Below are 23,112 nucleotides of genomic sequence, written 5' to 3'. Positions count from 1 at the left end.
CTCAGTTCAGGTACGATTTTACGATGGGTAACGCTTTTTTGAAAGGCGGTATGGTCTGGTTTCGGAGCTGTCCAGCCTGTCGGCCAGTCAAAACTTCTCCGTACAGTACAGTATAGTGTACGGCGGCAGCTGCATGGTAGCTACGCATCATGGTATTGCATGATTTGTGCATCAATCTCATGTTCCAACAAATGCCGCCACATATAGGCTCTCACACACCTACACGACATGCACGCCGTACGACATACGCGCGCCGCACATACACACACGCACGCGCTCTACCAACCAAATCCCGTGTTTATCAATTTCTTCTTGAGTGCGCTAATCAGTCGGCCCGGGTTCGAAATTCATTTAGGATATATGTTTTTTTTAACTCGAGCCGATCTGCCGCATTTGATTGTTGTAGAAACCATGACCAACACCGCCACAGGCACACCTCCATTACCACCATCAGCCGGCGTCTGTGTCCACCCCCCCTAAAGGTATGGCGGCACCTGGAGGGCCCCCCTCTTGGCAAATAAACCGTCCATGCTTTTCCTGAACCTAACTACTAACAAGATTAACCACAACTGCAAATAACCAACAAAACGACCAACGACAAAACCACCATGACGCTCTCTACAGTATGGAAATAAGTAAAAAACCCAAACAAGTTAGGATATGATCGTCATCATCATCATCGTCATCATCATCATCGTCATCATCATCATCATCATCATCATCATCGTCATCATCAGGGTCATGCCATCAAAGCTGCCATCGTCAACAACAACATAACAAAAATGTCGTACACTGCTGTGTATTTAGGGTTTGGGGGAGAACGTGCAACCTCCCTGTGTCCCTATCCCTGTCCCTGGCCACGGTACGACACGGTACGGCATTGAGATGGATTTGGGATGGTACGGCACTGGATCCAGGCCACAGTCAGTTACCCCCATGGCAAGGAGAGCGGGAGAGACGGCGGGGGGACCCCGGGGACGGATGAACATACACACCACCACCCGGAAACTAAGGCGCGTAATAATAACGTGATTAATCTCATGGATCTTAGAGCCCACCAAACTCTTAGAGCCCTTCCCTTCCCTTTCTGGCGGCGTAAGGCCGACGGCCATGATGCGGCAGAATGGCGGCGTGCGGACGAGCTGCGCGTTGCGGTCATTGTACGGCCGACACACACCCAGAGCGTGCACCATATATACATACATACATACATACATACATACATACATACATACATACATACATACATACATACATACATACATACATACACACATACATGCACAAATATACGTGCACATGTGCATACGCTCGTGCTATGCATGCAAGTGTACGGATGTGTCGTACAAGCCACCCAGGCGGCATATGCCTTTTGCCCAATAGCAACACAAGGATCAGGAGGAACAGCAGCAGCAGCAGCAGCAGGAGGAGGAGGAGGAGGAGGAGGAGGAGGGGGGGGAGGAGGAGGGGGAGGAGGAGGGGGAGGAGGAGGAGGAGGAGGAGGAGGGGGGGGAGGAGGAGGAGGAGGGCAGGCGTAGATGACGCCACCTCGCGCGGGTGTTCGGGGGCCACCGAGCACGGAGCCAAAGCCACACGCATCCGTTATAATATGTGTTATATATACACACTTACATACAAACAAACATACATACACGTCTGAGTCGGGGTCGGGAGCACACAAGACTAACCGAGTTGTGCTGTGTGCTCCCGACCCTTGCGCTGTGTTTCGGCTTCGGCCCCCGGCTCTCGCGGCCCACAGTGTAATCTAAGTCGTACATACATACGGACATACATACATACATTGCCGACCAGGAATGGAGTTGGGCCGCTGTCGACCCGGCAGATTCCGTTGGATGCTGGTGGTGGGTGCGGAACCTGAGCGAACCACTGAGAAGTTGACTAGGGTGACTGGATGGTGGTGCCCGGAAATACCGGGGAAGGCAGGGTTTCGCAGGGTAGCTGCCACGGGTGAAGATATACCCCCCTGTCCCACACATCATACATACATTTACGTGGAATACTGCCGACCCACGGGTCAGTGGATGTGCTGACCCACAGGTCAACGGGTCACAGCTCTCCTGTCCCATGGTCCAGTGGTTTAACTGATCCATGGTTCTAGTAACCGAAAGCGGTTCCACTGTCCCACGGGTCAGAATCCGCCTGTGGCAGAATGCGACTGTTATTGTGGCAGCTGCGTCGGCACGTTAAGGGGTTTGGACGAAACGGCGCGACGGACGCTATCCATTCTCACAGCGACGGACGCTATCCATTCTCACAGCGACGGACGCTATCCATTCTCACAGCGACGGACGCTATCCATTCTCACAGCGACGAGGTGTCATCCATTCTCATGCCGCTTGCGAACAACGGCAAGCGCCTGCGGGCCAGAGCAATACCGGGGAAGGTAGCGGACTTAGCGGACTGAACGACAGCAGCAGCAGCAGTAGCAGTAGCAGTAGCAGTAGCAGCAACAGAAGCCACGACAGCAACAGCACACCCGAGCACAACCTGCAGTGTACAGAACAACAGTAATGCTGTTAGGAGGGGGCTCGGGCAGGATGTCGTACACACCTGCTGGAGGTCCGCTAGGTCGCTCACTGCCACATACTCCCCACATGGGGCCCCCACCACCACGTGGCGGGCGCGTTTGGCTTGTGGCGCCGCGGCGGCGGCGGCGGCGGCGGCGGCAGCGCCGCCGCCCATGTCGTCGTACGACCTCACACCGCCGCCGTCGCCACCGCCGCTGGCATCGCTGCTGTTGGAAACGTCGCCGACGGGATGGCCGGCAGCAACGCCTCCAGAACGGCGGGTTACTGCGACGGCACCGCCGCCGCCGCCGCCGTTGGGCTGGCAGTCCTCCGCCGACAACTCCGGTATGGGGTCGCCGCTCTGTAGTCGCCGACTGCGATCGTCCATGGAAGCTCCGAAACCAGCCAGACTTGCCCCATATGACGGAAGGGAGGAGCTGATTCGCCGCAGCAGCTGCTGCTGCTGCTGAGAGTTGGCAGCCATCGCTGCCGTGTGGTCAACAGCAAGCGAGCCGTACTCACCTCCTCCGCCAGCACGAGGATGTACGTCACTGGCGTTGCTGGGATAATGGCCGTAGCTGCGCTGCAAGCTGGGCTTAAGCTCTCTGGCAGCCGACCGACTGCCGTACCCGGATGCCGTCGCGGCGGCTGATGCTGCAGCCGCCGCTGCTGCCGCCGGCTGTCGGGCGGCGGGGTGTTCGAAAGCGCCCTGGCTGTACATCAGACCTCGGCCGGCAGCAGCGGCGGCAGGGGCGAAGCTGCCGCCAGGCCCAGGCGAATGTGGTTGTGTGTGACGTCGCTGCTGTTGCGGCGGCGGTATACGTGGGCAGTCTCCGCCACCTCCAGGTCCCTGACGTGCGCCGCCGCCGCCGCCGCCGCCGCCGCTGGAGCCCGCCAGCACCGTTCCGGATCCCGCCGCCAGTAAATGTGAGGCTGCGGCCGCCGGGATTAATGTCCTGCCGCTGCTGCTGCGCACGCCGTCGCCGCCGCCGCCAGCCCCACGGCGACGATGAAGATCCCGCAGCACGAAGCTCAGGGCTGACCGCCCGTCGGACGACGACAACGACTCGTATAGCGGTGTGTACGCGTAGCCGCCGTCGGGCGCCGGAAGCAACGCCAACTCCCCCCCCAGAAGACTAAGGCCCATCGAGACCGCTGGCCCTTCTATGTCGTACTCTCCATCGCAAAAGTCCTGCTCCGGCTCCTCGTCCTGCCAGCGGCTGTTGCGCGCACTCGCCACACAGCCCCCAGATCCTTCCGGTGCGTTCCCACCGGCGGCGGCGGCGCCGCTGCCTCCCCCTGCGCCAACGTGCCGTGACAGCTGCAGCTGGCTGCCGTCGCCGCCGCGCTGCTGCGGCCGCGGCGGCGGCGGCGGCGGCAGCGCTGCGCGCTGCCGCGGAAGCGGCTGCTCCCCGATCTCATCGACACAGCCGCCGCGCTCCAGAACCAGCACCGCACCCAGCGCCGCCGCCGCCGGCAGCTCCCCTTCCGGCCGCGTTACCACCTCCTGCCGAGTTTGCTTCCTGCTGCCAATACTGTTGCTGCTACCGCCGCCACCGCCGCCACCGCCGCCACCGCCGCCAGCCTGCCTTTGTGCTGCTGCTGCTGCTGCAGCCAGCAGAGCCGCTCGCTGCTGTTGGCCGCCCTGCGCGTACAGGGCCCCATGGCGACGCGATTCATCCCCGCGATGCGACATCTGGTGCTGCTGCTGCTGCGGCGGCGGCTGTAGCGCCGGCTGCAGCCGCTGAAGAGGGGGTCCAAGCAGGGGTGACGGCTGACCGCGGCGTCGTGGCGCCTCCTCCGCTGCCGGCGGCGCTTCACCCACCCAATCACGTGACGTCTGGCCCGCCACCTCCCCCTCCACCGATATCCGCTCTTCCGTATCGTCCCGATCTGCTAATGCGCCAACTTGAGGCGCTGCGTGGTGGTCACTGTCGCCATCCGGTGCTTTCCCGGCGGCGATATGCTGCTGCTGCCGCGGCTGTAGCTGCCTGGCGGGCCGCTGCTGCTGCTGCTGCTGCAGCAGCGCCAACAGCGTCGTCAGCCCGTCCGTACTGTGTAAAAGTACGGCAAGGTGCTCTCGGCTCAGCTGCAATGACCGGGTGCGAGACAGCAAGTCGAGCAAGATCTGGCCCTCCGGGTCGTCCTGGGGTGTACGGCGAGAAAGGGTACGGCAGGCGAGGGGAATAACGTAATTGGCAGGAGCAATGGAGTTTGCAGGATTCGGTTTGTAAAGGAATTAGAAGATGAGGGAGTTTTCGAAGACGGGAGACCGGGGAGGACGAACCACGAACGAGTGAAGCTGCTGCCAAGGAAAGAGAGACGGGAGACGGGTGAGGAGCCGGACCCGGTCTTTCCTTTGTGGGTGCGGAGAGGGTGAGGGTGAGGGTGAGGGTAAGGGAGAGGGAGAGGGAGAGGGAGAGGGAGAGGGAGAGGGAGAGGGAGAGGGAGAGGGAGAGGGAGAGGGAGAGGGAGAGGGAGAGGGAGAGAACTTAACCACATTATTCTTTAATGTTATCGTTTTGGAATATTGTAAAAAAAAACATTTTTCGTCAAATTCCTCAGTCACCCCCTCCGGCCCAGCCCCGTGCCTTCACATCACGCAGGCCCCTAGCGGCATATGTACGGCACCTCGGGAATGACATCATCGTGGGGGAGCCGCGTCCCGCCTGACCCCGGAGTCTCCGGGCTGGACGCCGCAGCTGTAGCAGCAGCAGCAGCCATGGCCTTGTCCGGGGCCGCCCCGCCAGCAGCAATAGCCGCCGCCGCCCCCGCAGCAGCAGCAGCAGCAGAGTTGACGGCGGTCCCCTCAGAGCCCGGCTTGCCTGGGCGGGTGGCGGCGGGTCGCGCCGTGGAAGCGACGCCGGCGGAACCCGCCGACAGCATTTGCCGCCACGACAGATATTCTCCGCCGCCGTCTCCTCCTCCGCCGCCTAATGCCGCCGCCGTCGCTGCTGCTGATCCTGTTTACAGCGAGTAAATGCATTTTGACGAGGGTGAGGAAATCAGCGAAATAGGCAGAAAAGCTGGACCGCAACGCAAAAGATAAGATAGATTATAGATATATAAACAGATAGACAGACAGACAGACAAACAGGAGCCGCCGCCGCGGTTTGTATGTCCGCGGGTCCGGCCCAACTCACCTCTCTCCACTCCTCCCAGACCCAGCCGCGCCTGCTGCTGCTGCTTGCTTGACCGCTCCGCCGCCGTCGCTGCAGCTGGCCCAGCCCTGCCGTACCCGCCCGCCGCCGCCGCCGCGGCCGACGTCCAGGTACCCGATGATTTCCTGGGGAGCGGCTCGCCGCCGCCGCCTCCTCCGCTTCCATTAGCTACTGCGGAGGAGGAGGACCTTGCCGCCGCCGCCGCCGCCGTCGCCGCCGCCGTCGCCTGCGGTAGCCGTGGGCCCCCCGACAGGGACCCGTTTGCACTGCTCGGCAATGCAGGCCGCATCGACCATTGCGACGTCGTCGTTGCCGCCATCCGCTTATCCACCTGCGCCGCCAGCTGCAGCTGCAGCTGCTGCTGTTGTTGCATCTGTTGCATCTGTTGCATCATCTGCTGCTGGTGCGGCGCCAGTGTAACAGCACCTGGTTTCGGAGCGACTGTAGCAATCGCAGTGACACCGGCTTGGGTGCCACGGCGTTGTTGGTGGCCCTTGTCAGCTGGCTGCGCATCACGGGAAGCGGGAGCCTCAGGTCCTGGTGGTGCGGCCGGAGCCGGGCCGCCTTTGGCAGAGGCAGCAGCAGCAGCAGCAGCTGTACGGCCAGGATGCTCACCGGCAGTAGCACCTGGCGGCATTGAGGGGGCCCTGAAGCTCTGCTGCTGCTGCTGCTGGGGGGTCCCGCTAGCATGGATCTGTGGCCCCACGGTGACGTGCGCCGCTGCGGCCGCCCCCGCCACATGCGGGGGCTGCCGTTGAACCGCCTTCCGCTGCTGGTCCTGGTGCTGGTGGTGCTGGTGGTGCTGGTGCTGCTGCGCGCCTAGATCTAGTGCCGGCTGCACCGCCCCTCTCCTCGCCGCATCATCCTCCAACTGCAGGTGCTGCTGACGCTGGCAGTGCGCGCTGTCTTCTGATTGAGTCGTTCCAGACCGGGGCGCGCGTGTCGGAGGCTGCAGCTGTAGCTGTAGCTGCTGTTGGGCTGGCTGACGTAGCGGCGACGGCAGCGACGGCGGCGGCGGCGGCGGCGGCGCACCGGCCTCCAGCAGCAAGGCCGCCTCCCTCGAAATCCTCAACAGTAACAACTGCTCGGCAGCTTCCGCCACATCGGGCTCCACGGTATCCGCCCGACGCAGCGCGCCAGGATTGGTATTTGCGTCAACGGCAGCCGCCGCGCGGGAAGTAGCCGCCGCCGCCGCCGCCGCTGCCGCAGCAGCAGTAGCAGTAGCAGTAGCACTACCACCCCCCTCCTCCGCCGCCGCCGCAACCTCATTTGCAGCAGGAGCAGCTCCCTCCACGGCCACCTCTCCTCCAGCCACTGCCACCGCATTCTCTGAGGGAGCGGCCGGAGCAGCCGCAGCAGCACTGGCCGGCATGGGCTTGCCTGTTGGCAGTACTACGTTGCCGGTCGCTGCCGTTGCGGCGGCAATCAGCTTTATGGACACGAGCACGTTCTGACGCGCATCCGCCGCCGTGGTGAAGGTGCCCAAGTCGCGCAGCAGCGCTCCGTCCCATAGCGCTGCGCCCGCCTGCACAGAAGCACGAGCCAGTAGAACAGTAACGTAACGGTGGGATATAAGCGGTGGGATAAAAGCTCGACAGGGCCATGGAGTTGGACGGTGCTGCGGAAGGTGGAAATGGGGGGAAGACGAACCACAAACGAGTGAAGCTGCTGCCAGGGCAAGAGAGTAGCAAACTTGTGGAAAAGGGGGAAAGGGGAGAAAGGCGGACGGATCCGCGGCCCGTAATGGCCTGCCGTTTCCATTTTCAGCGGGGAGTTGATTGATGATGCGGCGCCAAAACAATACGGAGACTTGGTGGAGATGGTGGGTATTATTATATGCAAAAGCAGTGAAGATTCAACAGGCGCCACGGCCAAAGCGGCAACTGCCCGAGCCACAAGTCACAACTTGGGGGCTGCGGGGGGGGGGGGGAAAAGTGGAAATCGTCCATTCTGTTGGGGCAATCAAACGACGCGCTTGGCCAAGCCCGGTGTGCGGCCCAACTCGCCGCTATCCAGGCCCTGGCCGCCGGCCATAGAGCCGAACGTTCACACCAGCAGGATGGATGGAAAAGATTAATAGTTAGGTAGATAGTTAGTTAGGTAGGTAGGTAGGTAGGTAGGTAGGTAGATAGATAGATTGAGAGGACGCCAAAGCGCACATAGCGCGGCTGGCTGGCTGCCTGACGGGGGAGGAGGTGGAGGAGGTGGAGGAGGAGGAGATGGAGGAGACGGTGATCCCATGTGTGCTTCCAAAAACACTCACATAAGGGTTGCCCTTGCTCCTGTACAACACCCCGGAGTAGCCGTACAGCGGCGGTAGAATGCTGTCCAGCTCCGTGCCTGTGCTTGCTCACGCACGGAAGGAGGCGGTGGGGAAGGGGGAGCGTGTTTCAAAGGGAGCCGCAACAAGGGGAACAAAACGCTTCCGTTGACCAAAGCGTACAACCCAACAGAAGAGAGGATCACGGAGGGAAGGAGGGAAGGGAAAAGGCGAACCACGAGCGAGTGAAACTGCTGCCAAGGAAAGAGTGCTGCGGCAAATAAACCGGACGCGGAACGGGAAAGGGGGAGGGGGGAAACCAATGACACGCAAAATTGCGCTGCTCTTTTCAATGGGCTTACCACAAGGTAGCTGATCCGCGACGGCGGAGAAGAGCCGACGACCCAGACCCAACCGACGGGCAGACGGACCGGCACCCCGCCCCGCCCACAAGGATGCCGCCACGCTATCCATCACTGCCGTCGCGGCAACCCGCAACGACGGCGCCGCCGCTGCCGCCGCTGCAGCGGCAGGACTCCGGCCTTCGTCTCGGGCTACGGACCTCCCCGCCGTCGTCGCAGCCTCCACGGAAGGCCTCCACGGAAGGCCTCCGGCAGTAGCACCGACAGCGCTAGCACCATCGCCGTCGCCACCAAGAAGCTCCCCCATGCGTCGACCCGCCGCGGCGGCGGCAGCTGCGGCTGCGGCGGTGGCCGAGGAGGAGGAGAGATGAAGGGGGTGCGGTCCAGCGGGTGGGGCGCCACGGGCTGCTGCTGCCGCCGTTGCCGCCGCTGTGGCCAACGAAGCAGCTGGGGAGGCAGACGAGTCCGCTGCTGCTACCACTGCTGCAGCTTCTAACGCTGCCGGGGGCAAAGAGTGGTCGACGCCGTCCACCGCCGCCGCCCTAGAACGGCCGGCGGCAGGAGCAGGAGCAGGAGCAGGGGCAGGAGGAGAATCATTACCCTGAGCCGCTGGTTCCGGAGCCGTGCCGTCTCCGGCAGCCACAGAAGTGACCGCTGGCGAGGAACCTCCCGGTACCTGTGTCGGCGTGGCTGTAGCAGCAGCAGCTGTAGGTGTAGCAGCATTGGCAGCTGTAGCATCCGCCGACGCAAGGGGCCCCTCCTGCACCGGCGTGAGTGACCCCACACCCGCAGCCGGGACTCCCGCAGCTTGAGAAGCTAGCTCGGCCTGCATAAACAGCGGGTACATTGGTGGCCAACGTAAATTACAGTAAATTGCCGTGTGAGCACGTCTGGGCACGAAGGGAAGTCGGGAAGGGAAGTGGGGACACGGCGGAGAGCACCGGACGCCAGGCGGCCCACAGGCCGCCCAAAGCGAGGAGCGGGAATAGAGGAACCGGCGGTAAAAAGGAAAGTGCGTGTGAAGGAAGTGACCATCTGTGCCGTTTTCCACATAATATACCTCCTGTGCCTCATCTTGCCGCTCGTAAATTAACCCAAATCTTTACATCTCAACGCCCCTCTCCCTACCCGCCCCCCTCTTCCTCACACAAACACGCTCCCTCTTCCTCCCTTTTTTTCTCCTTCTTTACCTCCCCTTTTTTCTCCTTCTTTACCTCCCCTTTTTTTCTCCCTCTTTTCCTCCCACCTGTATTGCCCTGTAGTCCGTGGGCGGAATGGCGCCCACGACCAGAAGATGCGCCGCGGCTTGGAGGAGTAGAGCAGCCGGGATGTCAAAAACCCTGAGCTGCCGTACCGCAAGAAGAGGCAGCGGCTCCGTCGCGTCGCCGGGTTTGGGCCCCTCCCGCTGCTGGTGATGGAGCTGCTGCTGTAAGTGCGTCTGTGGCTGCATGGCTTGTGGGTGCCGCAGCTGCTGCTGGTTGATCTGGCTTTTTAGCCGCTGCTGTTGCGGCTGCGGCTGCAGGGGAGGGTGTGGTAGCTCTTGCTGCTCAGCGCAACTCTCAGTGGGTTGCAGCATGGTGGCCATCAGCGCTGCCCGTTGAATGTACGTTAGCAGCAGCTGGCAAATGGATGGCAGGATGGTGGGGGGAAGGAGCGGATTACCGGCCATCAAGTAAGGAGCCGACGCCGGAGCGGCGGGTGGCAGAGCGGTAGGTGTTGGAGTCGCCTGTGGGCCGGCTGGGGCCGCGTGCGCGGGCACTGGTCCGTCCGACACGCACATTAACTCTTTATCATTCCCAGTATGTCCAGTGTTGCTTTCGAGGTTATCCGTATTACATTCTGTAGACGTCCTTTTCATGTGGCTGGACTGCAGCAGCCGGTGATGCTCCTGCTCCTGCTCGTCCTCTCTCTGACGCTTTCTGTCGCCCTGGCGCCTGGGGCTGTCAGGCGCAAGCTGCGCAGCAGCTCCTGCTTCTGACTGCAGGTTATTTTGTGTGGCTGCGTGATTAACCATTTTACCCAGCGAAATAGAACCAGAACGCGATGATGCTCCCTTGCTCTCCGCTGACCTATCCGACCCGAGAGCACAGTTCCCTAACTTCAACCTAGAATCCTATTCAGACGCAACCTCTCCATGCTTTTGCGGGCTTCGCGTTGCGCGTCTATAACGCGCAATTGCGGTCCAGTACGCGGAACCCAAGCCTCACTGTAACTGCGTAGTGATTTCCTCATTCAAATGGAGTAAGCGATGTTCGCTTTCCTCTGTTGCCCGATCCGAGAAGCACAAAGTGCGTAAGTAAGCTGACTTGTTGTCAAGCAGTGGTCATCGCAGACAGCAAACGCCATGGGACCCTTGCGCAAAATCTATAGCAGGATGCACATATTGTACTCTTGGCAGGGAATTTTGAGACGAAATGCATGGTGCTGATATCAGGTGAAACTCTGAAATCGTACTGTAATCTTCAAAGAGGTAGCACTGTTTGATTCTTATCTAAGATAAGGGGAAGCAACTGGTTTGGGGAGGTATTAGCGAATCTGGCTTTGCAAGTTGCTACTACAATAATGCCGCCTCCCGTACAAGCTCCTGGACCTGTATTGGGCCTCTTACGGAGGCAAAATCTGTCGGACACTTCCCTGTTACGTACTGCTTGAATTTGCACAGATACACATTTTTATCCTATCAGGGTATAAAGTATACAGCTAATGTACGATGCCAAAACTTTTGCATGGCGTGCCGTTTGGTCTGACACTTTCACGGGCAGTTGCAGCCCTTGCCCGTTTTGAGTCGCACATATGTCATTTTGTTTCGTATTGTATTTTTATTATTTAGCAAGTTTCCCTTAATGGTACCTTTTATGGGTGTTGTTAATCGTAATGGTATTATGTCGTGGCTGGGATACGCCAGCCTGTTCATTTAGTGCATGGAAGAAAGCGTGTGCATGTAAGTGGCATGCGTAAAGCGTTTGGGGAAACGTATATAGCTTAATTCGTGCGACACTCTTTTTGTATTGACGTCTGACACATGACACATCGAATTCGATGTGTCAGGCAATCGGAAAGGCTACACTCCCTGATTACATTAATAGGCAGCAATTGCTGCCTACTCGCTCGTCCATATTACAGCTGGTTGCCGCTGTTATCGATAATTACATGATGACTATCTGTCAAAGCTGTTGCATGTTAACAAGTGCAGTTCCTGTGGCCGGGAGCTTTGCAACGATGCTCCTCGTACTTTTGCCCGTTTTAAACTACTAGCAGGAGCGGTGGCTTGAATGGTTCCAATATGCGCATCGTTGTACAGATCTAGATAAGCGCAGTGCCTCGGTCAGGTCGCGATCAGGTCGTTCATCGGAGCCAACCCGTCGTTGATGGAGATTCGGGACGCGCGGCCGCTTTGCGGTACGCGTCCAAATGTACATGCTATCTTGCCTTAGGCCTGGTCGCTTGAGGGTGTATTTCCAGTGCGGATTAAGGCCAGGTATTAGCGTTAATCCCGGCAGTGGAAATCCCACCGGGATTAAGCAGGATTCGCCGGGGGATTAAGGAATTCCTCAGGACACCGTGTTCTCTATTCAGAGGACTAGCAGGAGTTAGCAAGAGATTAGGAAAGAACATAAATTGAACTTGATGTCCATGTATTTACCTGGCAACTTGTGACAAAAACGTTATTACCTGGCCCCACCCAGGTAGTAATTTTCCGTATCTGGATTAGCGTTCATGGCGTTATATCTTACTTTAATTTCTAGGTAATTCCATATGGATGACCTCAAGTAAGCAATATCTGATTTGGTTTGCGCGAAAGGTGCTACTTCAATGTCAGGCCTCAACGGTGGCCACAACGGCGAGAAGAATGCGCTTCCTGCCCATATTTTATACTCATACGATGCCTAATGCCCAAAGCAATTCAGAACTGGTAATATTAGCTTCGAGATCGCATCAAAAAATATGCATCGCCCTTTGTACGGCCTTAATCCCCGCGCTAATCCCAGGCCTTCAGAATTGCCAGGGATAAGCCGGGGATTAGCCGGGAATAGCGGGACCTTAATCCCTGGCCTTAATCCGCACTGGAAATACACCCTGAGCCTTCTACCCAGTACGGCAATATTCGGGCTGGGAAGATGGTCGGGCCACTTGCGGCGCGGGTACAGCTCTGATAATTCAACCCAGCTGAGCTTCCTTACATCTATGAGACCACAGCCTGGTATTCATAACATAATGCTGCGAAGTATACGCCTTGTCGAGAACGTTGTATGCTATATAATAACGAACAGCCTTAGACAGTCTGGATATTATTTGGGAATCTTTAATTACCTGGCACCGAGCTGAACTGGCAAAGCATTGGAACATTGAAAATCCTAAGTGCATAGCCAGCCATCGCTTCACAACTTTGCACTTTATCGCAACATGTTTGTCTTTTGTCACTTCGTGTTTGATCTCGGGCAAAGTCCTGTGCTTCCTCAGGTCGAATATCATCATGCCGGATACAGTTCTACCGCCGCGCTCTTGCAAATCGGAAGACGATGTAAGCACATGAGACATAAAAAACACTACTCCACACCTATATTGATTAGGCCGTATCATATGCTGGCATGAAAAATTGTCGACAAGATCTACTTTCCGATGCAAAAGCGGCTGAACACTGTGTCCAGGACCTCCTCTGCCACCTCGTCGCCGCTCACTTCTCCCAGCGCGAGAAGAGCCGACCGCAGATCAATCGTCCAAAAGTCCAGCGGTAGATCAGCTGCGATGCTCTCCGTTAACCGCATCAGAGCCTGCAAGCACCGCCAAGATGCAAGCACCACACCAATCAATCGTCAATACCCAAAAGCCTCAGCAGGCCGCCTTCATCGCACGACCAAACAACAGCTGCCTACGCCAGCATCGTCGCCAGCGGAAGAGGGTGTGACCCACGCGCGCTTTCGGCTGTACTAACAAACGTACAGAGATACTTACAGACGCACTAAGCAACTCCCCACGCGCCAACAGCCATAGCAACAGCGCGCCTGCTGCTCTTAGCCAAGTCATAAGTTCTGGGCGACGATGATGGTGGTAAGGTAGAGGGGACAGGACATGCTGACAGAACGAAAAAATATACACACATACTCTGAGAAGAGGTACGTACACACGTAAACTCAAGAGGAGGGATCTCCTCTGTGCATCCCTTAGCCCCCATCCCCAAAGCATTTCCCCAAGGTTGGGTGGGCGGCGGGGCCGCAGCTGTTGGCCAGCAAAGAAGTCAACGACGAAACACTAAAACGCGAAACCGTCTGTCTACGTCTGTATGTATGTTGGGGGAGGGAGAGGGGGGATGAGCGGAAAGAGTGATCGCACGGGCAGCACCTCCCCACCGCAAACCCACCACAACGTGCCGCACCACATATAGCCCACCGGCCCCCCCCCCCCGACCTCACCTCGTGGCTCCGCACCAGCGCCTCCCCTTGACGCTCGTTGATGGACCAGGACACGCCCCCAGACGCCAACTGCGCACCAAGGCAAGGAGGAAGGCAAACAACTAACCAACCAACCAAACCAACCAACCTAACACAACTTGCAGTACACTATCCGTATCCGATGCCCCCATCGCCTAGAGGCCTAGGACACCTCCAACGATTCGGCCTGGAATATAATTACTGAAAATCCATATCCGCGAAATCCGCCCTGCAACTTTAACACAACAGCACCACCACGGGTGTCACGTACACAACTATGCGCGGAGGAATAGAGAAATGGAGGCATAATAGGGAATGGAAGGACAATGACAAGTGGTACGAAAAAGGCACAGAGAAACCGACCCCGATGAATATACACACGCACACACACAAGCACACCTCGATTTACATTGTCACCCGGCCTCACCTGCCGTCACAAGAAAGGACGCAACGAAACGATCAAATACACTACACGCTGCGGCCGTAACCCCAAACTAGACGCGGCGCCGGCCCCAGGGGGGCTCCCCTCCCCCTTACCTTTGGGGCGCCCGCCAGCTGCAGCAGCGCAGCGTCCAATTCCTGTATGTATTGTGATATGTAAGGAGTCATGGAGTCATCGGGTGAGGGATGCGGTGCGGCAGGTCACAAGCTGGCACGGGGGTGGTGTCCGATAAGGAAATATATCGGGCATACATACATATATATGTATGTCGTTACAGGGTGGTTAAGCTTCACCAGCGGCCCTCTTATATATGTATGCCCGATATATTTCTTTATATATGTATACATACACATATACATATACACATATATGCATATACATATATGCCCATATAATGGGCATTGCAGACCGAGCCGGCCTGATATCATAACTTTGGTTGCTAGCCTTCCACCGTCGAAGGAGTGGAAAGCATACATACATACATACATGCATACATACATGCATACATACATACATGCATACATACATACATGCATACATACATGCATACATACATACATACATACATACATACATACATACATACATACATACACGTATTAACATCTGCATCCACAGGAAGAGCCACAGGAGCCAAATTATGATCGCACGCAATTCCCTCCCCTCCCATCCTCCCCCCTTCTTCCCCCCCCCCTCCCCCCCTCTTCCCCCCCCCCCTCCCCCCCCTCCCGGCCCAGCCCCGCCAGTCGTGGAATCCTTGTTTGCGGATGGGTCGGTACCGTTTCAACGAACATCCCAAAGGTCCCAACAACCCACCTCTAAACCTCGGCGCTGTGAGGCGCTTGTTCGTACCACAGCAGCAAAAGTATCACGCGCCACCAGCGGCAACAGCAACTGCTGCTGCTGCTCTTCCGCTTTCGCCTCTATGACGGCAGTGGCCGTGACGTAAGACGTTGTGGCGGTGGCTTCCGTTGGAAGTTGGGGGCGCGTTGGATGCCCGCCGCCAGCAGCGGACGAAGCCGCCGTTACAGCTGTCGCCGCTTCAGCTGTCGCCGTTACAGCTGTCGCCGTTACAGCTGTCGCCGTTACAGCTGTCGCCGTTACAGCTACTGCTGGCGTAGTGTCGCCTCCTGACGCACTCGCTGGCGGCCATGACGGTGGTGAAGGTGACACCGGGGGTCGACATTGAGCAGGCATTCAGATGGGCACGGGTTTTCAGAGGTTGAACTCACTCTAAGGCGCATATGCTTAGCGGTATACAAATCTTCGTGTCTTCAGAGCGGGGAGTGGCAGAACTGGCAAGTAAACCACCACCTCATCGCAAACACATGCACACAGTGCCACAGTGTACGGGGGACGACGCGCCAAGTGTACGGCGGACGTACCAGGTCTAATTTCTGAGGGGGCTCGTCTTTGCGGTGCTCGGAGGTCGTCCTTGTTGGCCACTAGCAGTGATAACCCCTTGACCTGCAGAAACAAGAGTTGCGGGTTTAGGCCTTGTTTTCGGGTGAGGGCGGGAATGGCGGTAACCTCAGCACCGAGAAAGGGAAGAGAAAGAATAGCTTCACTTCACTTCATTTGGCTGGCTTTCGGTAACCGCCATTTAACGGTAACCGCCTAAGTCAAAAAAGAAACAACCGCCACATCGCTTTCGATGCGGAAGCGTGGAAGAAAGGGGGCGAAGACAGGGTGCCCCGAGCTGCGAGAGCGAAGGGCAGAAGCGGGCGACAAGAGAGAGCCTCCCTACCTTGCAGGTGCTGCTGCCTGGTCCATCTCCCCACAGCGCCTTGAAGATGTCGGAATCGGCGTCTGTCCAGCCGGCGGCACCATCTACCACCATGATCACGATGTCAGCCGCGGCAGCTGCGGCTTGCGACCGCTCGACCTGCGTGCATGTAAACTTAAAATTTATTTGCTTTACATATTTGGTCAGAAAGGTAGAAGCAGCTTCCAGGACCGTTTCGAGAAAACGCGATAGGAACAAACAGGCGGTAGGAGATTGCATGGAAAAGTAAACGCGGCAAGAAAACTTGTTCATCAGGAAAGATCTTAAGTTAGAGGCGGAAACGTTTGCAATCGTTTCTGGTTTGCATTTGTAAACTTGATTTGGTCTTCCTCTTGTTGATTTGAGTGAAAGCACGGAAGAGGCATTCCGACCAAAATCATTGCGAGGTGACCGGTCGACAAATGATAAGCTCGACGTGATGCTGCCTATCGCCAAGTGGTGGGCGCAACAAGTTTGACCGCAGGACAAGTCACGGGCGGCCGGGAATCGGCGGGTGCGATGGAACTGGGCGCGCTACACGGCGCGCTAAAATAGGCAAGGAACTTGTTTTCGAACGACTACGCCTTCCAAGCGCTATTCATTCTCAAATTTCACCAAGGCACAAACAAAAACTTCACTATTGGATTATCTTTGCTCATGCGAGCTTGCTAAGAGCATGTGACGATTCCTAGCAAACTCAAACCTAGCTCTGAAAACCGTACTTAAGGTCCTGTCCTACACCCTATCTTATAAATCCTATTCCTATAAATCCTATCCTACTTATCTTCTTCCTGTCCTGCAGGTAACGTCTGCATTCCATTCCAAAAGGACCTTGCTGCAGGTGAACTTTAAATCCGGAACGTGCGCGAACGCCGACGCAGGCACAAAAATCCACCTTTTGCCCCGCACAAAACTGTTTTCTTTGCAAGCGCGAGAGAGCCCGGAAGCGACTCTCCGGAAGCGACTCCCGGACACCACCAAGAGGTCCTCAAACCTGCGTAAACCTTTGTTATTGGCAATAATAATAATCATAATCATCCCAACCCTTCCAGAACGTTCCAACACGCCGTGGGCAATCCAATGAAAACTCCATCCTATCTAAGCGCGCGCTATGTCCGCCCACCCAAGCCTCACCCTCACCCACGTTCTCCATCTTCTTCCTCAACACCCACAGCGCTCCTACTACGTCCCATCACGTCATGGGAATACATTCTCTTGGGCGGAGGGGGCGGGTTGACAGTTTTACCCCCCCTCCCCGCCGGAAGACTCCGGAAGCACTATAGTTACTCTCTCCACTTACCCCTATCCGCTCCACGACGTCGTTCGATTGCCGTATTCCTGCCGTATCCAGCAACGTGACCGGCACGCCCCCAATCGACAACGTCGCCTCCAGGACATCTCGGGTGGTACCCGCCACCTCGGTCACGATGGCCCGGTCGCTGCGGCCATAGCATCATAGCCATGGCATCAAGAGAATCAAGAGTGGCAGCAGTAGCAGCAGTAGCAGCAATAAGTTGCAGCAGGCCCCAATTTGGCCCGCATCCTGCTTAAGATGCGCCCAGCCTCCTTCTCACCATCATCTTCGTTCCCTCCCCCTCCGCCATTTGCGACTTCCTTCCCTCACTTCATGTCGCGTGCGTGCCTTCGTTTGTGGCCCTTGCCGTACCTCCTTTCGCCCTTGCCGTACCTGTTCGTCCATGCGTTCAGCAACGAGCTCTTCCCCACGTTGGGCCGCCCAACAATGGCGACCTGGGAAAACCCCGAGCAGCGCGGGGGTTGAAGGGGTTGGGGGGGGGTGAAGGGGTTGGGGGAGGCGGATATATGAGATCACCACGTCATGCAAAAATAAATGAAGCAAAGTATTGCCAAGAGTATATTACAGTACACAATATGAATATTATAACGGCGAATAGGATTGTTAAGTAAAGTAATAAATTGTTTGTAGAAAATGAAAAAAAGAGATTGACTGGGTTATTAGTTTTGGGAGTTTGGGGGCCGGGGAGACGGCGAGGCATGGGGGTTGGACGGATGGGGGGAAAGACGAACCACAAACGAGTGAAGTTGCTGCCAGGGCAAGAGTGTACAGGAAGCAGAACTGACCGAAAGGCGAACCGATGGGTGGGGGACGGAGTAGAAGTTGGCACGGAGTGGGGGTAGGGCGGGAGCCGGTGGAAAGTTCCGGTTGGGCAGATGGAAGGTTGCGGACGGGAAAAGGGGTAAAAGTTGTAGCAAAGCCAAGAAACGCTTTTTTCTCAGCTCTACTGGTTTCGTGGAGTGAGATCTGTACACAGGTCTGTATAAGAAATGCGATTCAGGGTGAATGGGCTCAGTCGCACACTAGCAAACACAGCTTGAGGACGATCACTATGAGTTCGTTATCAAAACGAGGAGCCCTCTCTTTATTCCGCTCCCAAGCACACAGCACATCCTCTTCGCCCGTGTCCGTCCGTCCGTCCGTCTGTCTTTCCGTCCGTCCGTCTGTCCTTCCGTCTGTACCTGCAGGCCATTTCGTAGGAGAGTCCCTGCACGGGCGGTTCGTAGAGCTCGCTCGATGCCCGCCTGCGAACAAACAGACCAACCAACCAACCAACCAACCAACCAGAGTTATTACCAGTTCCAGGATAAGCATCTGGCCAACCGACAAACGAGGCAGGCAGGGAAGCAGAGAGACAGACAGACAGACAGGGAGGCAGACAGACAGACAGACAGGCCCACTCAGAACCGTCGTGGCCGTCACCTTCATCTTCATCTTCACCTACATCATAATCCTCCTACCCCAGACAGGCAGACAGACAGACAGACAGACAGGCATCCTCCTCCCCCAGCTGCAAGGTAAGACCAACCCCGCCAACCTGTATTCGTTCAACCTTTCTCTTCAGCTCCGGAATATCAATTTGTGTAAGATCCTCGTCAAAGTCCAACCTGCAAAATTACAAGCAAAGGATCTACGGTACAGTACGGCGGTACGGCAGCAGTGCAGTTGGGGGACACTCTTGCGAGGGGATGCTGCACGCCCCCAGCCCCCCAAGTAATGGCTCCACTCGCTGCAGCACTTCACTTCCCGCCGCGCCACACTCCCTCACCCGCACACCCCCTGGGCCGTTCCCTAGACCGTACCGTAGATCGTTCACCAATGGGCCGCCCCGTTCAGCTGCGTTTTTTCTTAATAAATTCACGGCGATAAATCCGCGGAATATCCCCCCCCTCTTATAACCCACACCCATCGCCCGCGATGCCGTGTTTTTGATTGGAACAATGGTTTCGGGGCATTTCCTAAATTCATTTTCTTCCGGAAAGCCTGGGACGTCCAACCTAACTTTAAAGTTTACCATTCCTCGGGAAATGGCACCTGGCCATCTTCGCTGGTGAACGGCAAGAAAGGAAACACGCTCGGGCCGGCAAAAAAATTAAAGGAAAGGCCAATGCAGGATAATTTTTTTACCGCAACGTATACGGCAGGGTTCAAGTACGATAGGAGCGCAAAGGGCATCTGCGGCCGGCAACAAAACACACGCACCATCACCCAAATCCACCCCCCACACCGCCTCCACCACAACACTCTCACCCACCTCAACTCCCAACCTTACACCCCTTTTACTGTCACACCTCACCTAGCTTCCAGCTCCGCCAGTACATCTAGACATTGGGATCGCAGCTCCGAAACCACTCCTCCCAACCCCCCCCGGAGGCCCGCCAGCGCGCTGTCAGCCGCTGCGGGGGTACGGGCGGTTAGCAGCTCCGAAACCGCTTCCGCCTTGTTGACGAATAATTATGCGTACATGGAAAGATTAAAAATATTAACGACGTGAAAGGCAAGGAAAAAAGTTGCGTTTGGAAAGATGTTTTCTTGTTGTGCGCGTGTTGGTTGGTTGGTGGTTGGATTGGTTAGGAGTGCTGGAACGGGTCACCAGTTTTAAGGACGAAACACACAGACAAGCACAACATCCCCAACCACACTAAAACCCATCCCGCACTAAAACCTGTTGGGCGCGTCAGGCCCAAGCGAGTCCGTTTTTACAGGCAAGAACAAAAGAAACCAAACCAATTGCCAACTCCCAACTCCCAGCTCCCCAACCGCCAACCGCCCAACTACCTGCGCCAGATCGAGCCGACCGTTGAGGAAGGCCCGCAGCGTGAACTCCCCCGGCTTGGCCAGCCTCGCACCCGCCTCTATGAGCGCCCTGAGCACCCTGCCGCCGCACACCCCGCCCCCGTGACAGTGCACCTCCACCACATCCTCGGCGGTGTATGACCGCGGGGATAACATCGCCAGTAACAGTACCTGGGCAGCCGCCAGGACCCCCCCCCCCCACACACACATACATACAAAACATAAATACATACATGGGAATGACGTGGTGGGAAATGTGGATGTGCGCAACGGATCTGGAGGAACTAAAACACAGTGTTGAACTCCCAAAAGAAAGGGCAGGGCCCGGGAGGCAGGGGGGAGGAAGGGGAGGGGCATGGGAGCTGGGGAGCACGAGACCAGGGTGGCGTGGAAAAGAGGAAAAGAGTAGTGTGGTGGACAGAAGAAGGTGACAGCCAGGAGACAGGATCGGGCTGCGCAAGGCAGGGCAGGGCAGGGCGCGACCAGACCGAGCGAACGACCGTGTGTAAGAGAGAGAGAGAGAGAGAGAGAGTGTGTGTATGGGTGTACGGTTGTGGGTGAGGGGAGGGCGGGGCAGGCTCCTCGCCGGGTGAGGCTCCAGCACGCCATGACTAAGTACGCTGAAAAAGGGAGCTTGCACACATACGTAAAATGTCCTATGCTGCTAGCACACGTTTCCGTACAAGAGTGTCGTGCTGTACGAACCTCGTCCAATAGGCTCTCGTCGCCATCCACAGCCGTACCGTAGTAGACTCTGTGGGACTTGGGTTGCCATCCGAAGCGAAAACGGCCGCCGGGGCGAAACACACGGGAGGCGATGGATACGGCATCCGTACCAGAGACACGGATGATAGCGACCGACCCATGGGCCATGCCTGCAAAAGCATAGCGGTTAACCGTCGTACCCACATTGGTTAATTCGGAAAACATTTCAAAATCAAGTTTGGGAAATAGCTTCTTTGACGGGACATTATGACCTCTAGCAGTAGCACACTGGCCCCGGCTTTTAACGGCAAACGGTTGTAACGGTCACATACAAACTCGCACAATTCTTTCCCCACTCGCTGCTGCTCATTGATGTCCTCCGCGGTGTAAATGCGCGATCAAAAAAAGCGGAACCAAGGACAAAAACAGATAAACAAACAGTAAAATAGGAAATATAAAGGCTGTTATGGCGCCATCATCGCTCATACGGCTCCGAAGGTGGTGAGGAGAAGGTGCGAGGGAGCGCTCTCAGTACTTACACACACTCTTCACACACTCTTCGCATCCTCTTCACATCCTCTTCGCATCCTCTTCGCATCCTCTTCACCTGTCGAAGAAAAAACTGCACACAGACGACCACGCGTGTCTTGCCCAACTAATCCACAATCGACCTTCTTCAACCAAAAGTCCCTTTGGGCTCCTTAAAAACCCTTCGAACATAAGCCCCACCGGAAAATCACCACCACCATCACCACCACCATCACCATCACCACCACCATTACCATCACGATTACTACCCACCCTAGGTGTTGCTACGACACCGCAAGTCAGTCACATGCAGTGCTTAAACGACTTAAACGACTCAAACGGCTGTTGTGACAAATGGGGTGCTAACAGATGCGGAGGTCAGGTCCCCGTCTGTTCTTCTCTATCTTCCTCTTCTCGATGTTCCTCAGACCAGCGGGTTCTATACCCCGGGGGGTTAAGAGGGTTAAGGTACAGATGGCATCTCCCCGCCCTCCTCACCACTGACGATCGCGGCAATGGTGTCCTCGTCTCGTGTCGTCAGCACAGCAGCGCCGCGGCGGCCGGGGCTACTGCTACTGCTGCTGCCGTCAACGCTGTCCATACTGCCCGCGTCGTCGACAGAGGTTCCGGAGCCCGTGGCGCCGTCGTCATTCTCCCAGGAGGGACAACCGCCGCCGCCGCTGTCACCAGGAGCCCCCGCCGCCGCCGCCGCTGCTGCTGCAGGCGCCAATGCAGGGCTAATGGGCTGTAGTAGGGCCGGTGGCGGCAGTAGCCGTCCGCAGCCGGGCGCCGCCGCCCCGCCTGAGATTCGGTGGTGCCAGTGAAAGCGCGAGTAATGTCCTCGGCCTGTGAGGCAGTGACTGCGCCAGCACGAGCTGCAGCCGGCGGCGGCGACGCTGCTGGATGCGGCTGTTGCGGGATGTCGATGGGGGGTATATGTGTGTGTGGGGAGAGAAAGGTAGGGGGGAAGGATTGAAAGACGGGGCTGTGTGCGTTTTGATGTGTGTGTTGTGTGATGTGCGCATGTGGAAGGCAGGTATGCAAGGTGGGTCTTGCCAGTAGGGCTTGAAGACATCTACTAGCTAAAAATATCGGGGGGCTAAAAATATCGGGCGGCTAAGAATATCGGGGTCGCGAGGGGTTTAATGTGGACCTGATGGAGGGCTGCCCTGGATAAGAGGAATGCCATGTGTGGTGCCGACCTTGCGAGCCGTGTCGGGGGAGGGGGAGGGGGAGGGGGAGGGGGAGGAAGCATGTACTAAAAAAATCTTAAGGGGAGAGGAAAGAAAGGGCGTGAAAGGGCGTTGGGGTTGGTTCCCGCGAACCTCGAAGTGCAGGGACCGCGCTGTTGCTGCTCCGCCAAAAGCGAAGTCCCTCAGGCCCCCCTTGTAAGTTTCTTTATGCACCTGTTAAGCGTTGGACGCCTCTCGCCATGAGTTTGATGGCGTCACGCAACACGTTCGCCAAGTGCAGAGTCGCGTCGAGACGCGTCGTTTGATGTTTGCCAAAGCTAAAAGAGCCGACACAAACGTATTCCTAAGGAAAATATCTTAGGGGGTGATGTTGCCAGTCAGTCTTCAGTTTGCAAAATATTTCGCAGCTTCAAACTTGCAGGCTCCCTGTTATCGCTGGATCGCAAGGGATAGAAGATACAGAGCCATATTATTGCGACAGAAATAAGAAACTCGAATTCGCAGACGACGCTTTGTGTACATCGACAACTCGGGAGTTGCGGTATGTGGTACGACGGCTGACGCCGCCACGGTTTGCCGCTAGAAGGCTTCCACCCACCATTATGCCGCATGTACTGAGAAAATTAAC

At 57.0% G+C, this 23,112-nt stretch overlaps 2 protein-coding genes across 2 annotated transcripts; both read right to left on the bottom strand.

The window, feature by feature from the left end:
* Positions 1 to 1,659: 1,659 nt before the first annotated feature.
* On the bottom strand, positions 1,660 to 9,980 carry VOLCADRAFT_105698 (uncharacterized protein; the record flags this gene model as incomplete). Its single annotated transcript, XM_002952757.1, has 13 exons — positions 1,660 to 2,160; positions 2,572 to 3,879; positions 4,354 to 4,674; positions 5,160 to 5,353; positions 5,672 to 5,915; positions 6,021 to 6,194; positions 6,990 to 7,214; positions 7,849 to 7,869; positions 7,953 to 8,029; positions 8,312 to 8,470; positions 8,512 to 8,650; positions 8,988 to 9,137; positions 9,558 to 9,980. The coding sequence occupies 13 exons, from the start codon at positions 9,978 to 9,980 to the stop codon at positions 2,116 to 2,118; spliced, it is 3,480 nt and encodes a 1,159-aa protein (XP_002952803.1). The 3' UTR covers positions 1,660 to 2,115.
* Positions 9,981 to 12,554: 2,574 nt separating this feature from the next.
* On the bottom strand, positions 12,555 to 22,958 carry VOLCADRAFT_82002 (uncharacterized protein). The gene is made up of 14 exons (XM_002952756.1): positions 22,698 to 22,958; positions 21,790 to 22,200; positions 20,764 to 20,933; positions 20,041 to 20,229; positions 19,559 to 19,701; positions 18,800 to 18,869; positions 18,444 to 18,506; positions 17,635 to 17,696; positions 17,248 to 17,386; positions 15,912 to 16,067; positions 14,999 to 15,085; positions 14,278 to 14,319; positions 13,723 to 13,791; positions 12,555 to 13,083 (listed from the first exon to the last, which is right to left on the bottom strand). Exons 1-14 carry the CDS (start codon positions 22,723 to 22,725, stop codon positions 12,922 to 12,924), a joined length of 1,791 nt encoding a protein of 596 aa, XP_002952802.1. The 5' UTR covers positions 22,726 to 22,958; the 3' UTR covers positions 12,555 to 12,921.
* Positions 22,959 to 23,112: the final 154 nt, after the last annotated feature.

This window comes from Volvox carteri (genome assembly GCF_000143455.1).
Source record: "Volvox carteri f. nagariensis unplaced genomic scaffold VOLCAscaffold_32, whole genome shotgun sequence".
Taxonomy (NCBI): Eukaryota; Viridiplantae; Chlorophyta; class Chlorophyceae; order Chlamydomonadales; family Volvocaceae; genus Volvox; species Volvox carteri.
This window is presented reverse-complemented; position numbering and strand designations above follow the sequence as displayed.